Genomic DNA, 2,023 nt, shown 5'->3' on the forward strand with positions numbered 1-2,023 from the left:
GACATGCATAAGGAGTCATGTCATTACACGGGAACTTTTGTTTTTCCGCTGATGCCATCAAGAGCGAGGGCTGGCAATAGGATGCTATATAAGCAGCACGATTCATCCCAATCCTGACCACACTTGATTGACTGTGCTCACCCAGGAACGGTAAGTGGGAAACCAAATATTACGTTGGTTGATTTTCTAAATGCTCAAGATTGCAATAAGCAGAAAAGAACCAAATCTTTAGGTGTTTTCATCAATTTAACCATGAAAACAAAGAACACTGCTTTCAAAAATGTGCTCTTCATTCCAGGCAGTACATGTCCACAGCTTCTGCCCATCATGGTCCTGTTGCTCCAGGCAGCAGCAATAATCCTGCTGCTTGCCTCCCTGCCTGGATCACTCTCTACTCCATCACAGCATCTGTGCGGCTCCAACCTGGTGGACGCGCTTTACCTTGTGTGTGGGCCTAGAGGCTTCTTTTACTCCAGCAGAAACAGGAGGGACTTGGAGACATTGCTGAGGGAGGACTTTATGTACAGCTTTTAAATAGAGGAACAAAACGGTTTTAATGAAACTTTTTTTTTTTTTTAAAGTGTTCACTTCCCCTTCCAGCCTTGCTCTCAAATTTAGCAGATTATGAGGTAGCCGAGGCCGATCCATTAAAACAGGTGATGATGAAGATGAAGAGAGGGATTGTGGAACGGTGCTGCCACAGGCCCTGCACCATCTACCACCTGGAGGACTACTGCAGCTGAACAAGCAGAAATGCTACGTCAAGGTCAAAGATTTTAATAAATGATCATTACATGCAAGAACAAAGTGCTTGATTGTTTGCTTGTCATTTTTGAACGGAAGCTTGTAGTATGAGGAAGGTTTCTCTGAAAGTATATTAAACGACAGTTCTGGGTTTCCTTGTGCTCTAGCACCCTCTGCTGGAACATGCATAATATTAGGCTCTCAAACTGATGAGAAATGCATGTTTAGAGTAATACAATGTGTTAATTATGGTATAAAAAAAATCCAATGACAAAGCAGAGAGAGAGAGAAAAGCAAGTATTTTATTTAAAAAAATCACTTACTTTCTACTCTTTTAAAATATATAAAAAAAGCCACTAAAATTAAGACAACCATAGTTCTGACATTAAAGGGATAGTTCACCCAAAAATGAAAGTCGGTTCATCATTACTCACCCTCATGTCATTTCAAACCTGTATGACTTGCTTCTGTGGAACACAAAATATATTTTAAAGAATGTTGGTAACTATAAAGTTTTGGTTCCCATTAACGTCCATTGTATGGACCCCAAAAATTAAATAAATAAAAGAAAAAAGAAAAAGGAAAAAGTCAATGGGAAACAAAACTGTTTGGTCATCAACATCTCTTTTATGTTCCACAGAAGAATTAAATGCATACAGGTTCTGAACCACATCAAGGTGAGGAAATTATGACAATTTAAATTTTTTGGTGGACATTCCCTATAAGACGAGTGACAGACAAAACAAACAATCAAATTAAGTATTACAATTATAAAAAAAGAATATATTTCAAGAACTAAACTTTCATACAAAAAGAGGAAGAAATTAAACAACAGCCCATCTTAAGGCTCGCTGGACATTTTTAAACAAAAAGTGGGCTAACTTTGAACTTTTTAAAAAGAGTTTAGAATAATCACACACCCGGTGCTGAACAAAACCAGATAACAGAACATTCTAAGTGAATCCAAGCCCATATACGCATATTTTCACCACTGTATTCAATCAACACCAACATCTAAAAAAGTGGGTTGTCAAATACACATGGATATTGAATGACAAATTCACACACAAAATAAAACCTACATAAGATCTGCATTGTCATAGAGGCAGTCATGACATTTGAGTGCTGAAATATCCTGTCACAGTGTTCAAGTTGTCCATAGGTCATTACACAGAAGTAGTCCATGAGTCATAGTTTAATGCAAATTTTTGTTGCCTTGGAAACAGAAAAAGCATAATTAGATTTTACATTTATAATTAAAAAAAATTATATATATATA

At 36.9% G+C, this 2,023-nt stretch overlaps 1 protein-coding gene across 1 annotated transcript; it reads left to right on the forward strand.

The window, feature by feature from the left end:
• Positions 1-312: 312 nt before the first annotated feature.
• LOC107736649 (insulin-like) lies at positions 313-1,055 on the forward strand. Its single transcript, XM_016548025.1, has 2 exons — positions 313-507; positions 600-1,055. The coding sequence occupies exons 1-2, from the start codon at positions 328-330 to the stop codon at positions 741-743; spliced, it is 324 nt and encodes a 107-aa protein (XP_016403511.1). The 5' UTR covers positions 313-327; the 3' UTR covers positions 744-1,055.
• Positions 1,056-2,023: the final 968 nt, after the last annotated feature.

This window comes from Sinocyclocheilus rhinocerous, unplaced genomic scaffold (genome assembly GCF_001515625.1).
Source record: "Sinocyclocheilus rhinocerous isolate Xijiao unplaced genomic scaffold, SAMN03320098_v1.1 C36852879, whole genome shotgun sequence".
Taxonomy (NCBI): Eukaryota; Metazoa; Chordata; class Actinopteri; order Cypriniformes; family Cyprinidae; genus Sinocyclocheilus; species Sinocyclocheilus rhinocerous.

Excerpts from the sequence above, each read along its gene's own strand:
- LOC107736649 (XM_016548025.1), top strand. The coding sequence starts at position 328 with ATGGTCCTGTTGCTCCAGGCAGCAGCAATAATCCTGCTGCTTGCCTCC. Across the intron at positions 508-599 it reads GGGACTTGGAGACATTGCTG|GCCTTGCTCTCAAATTTAGC; the intron begins AGGGAGGACTTT and ends CTTCCCCTTCCA.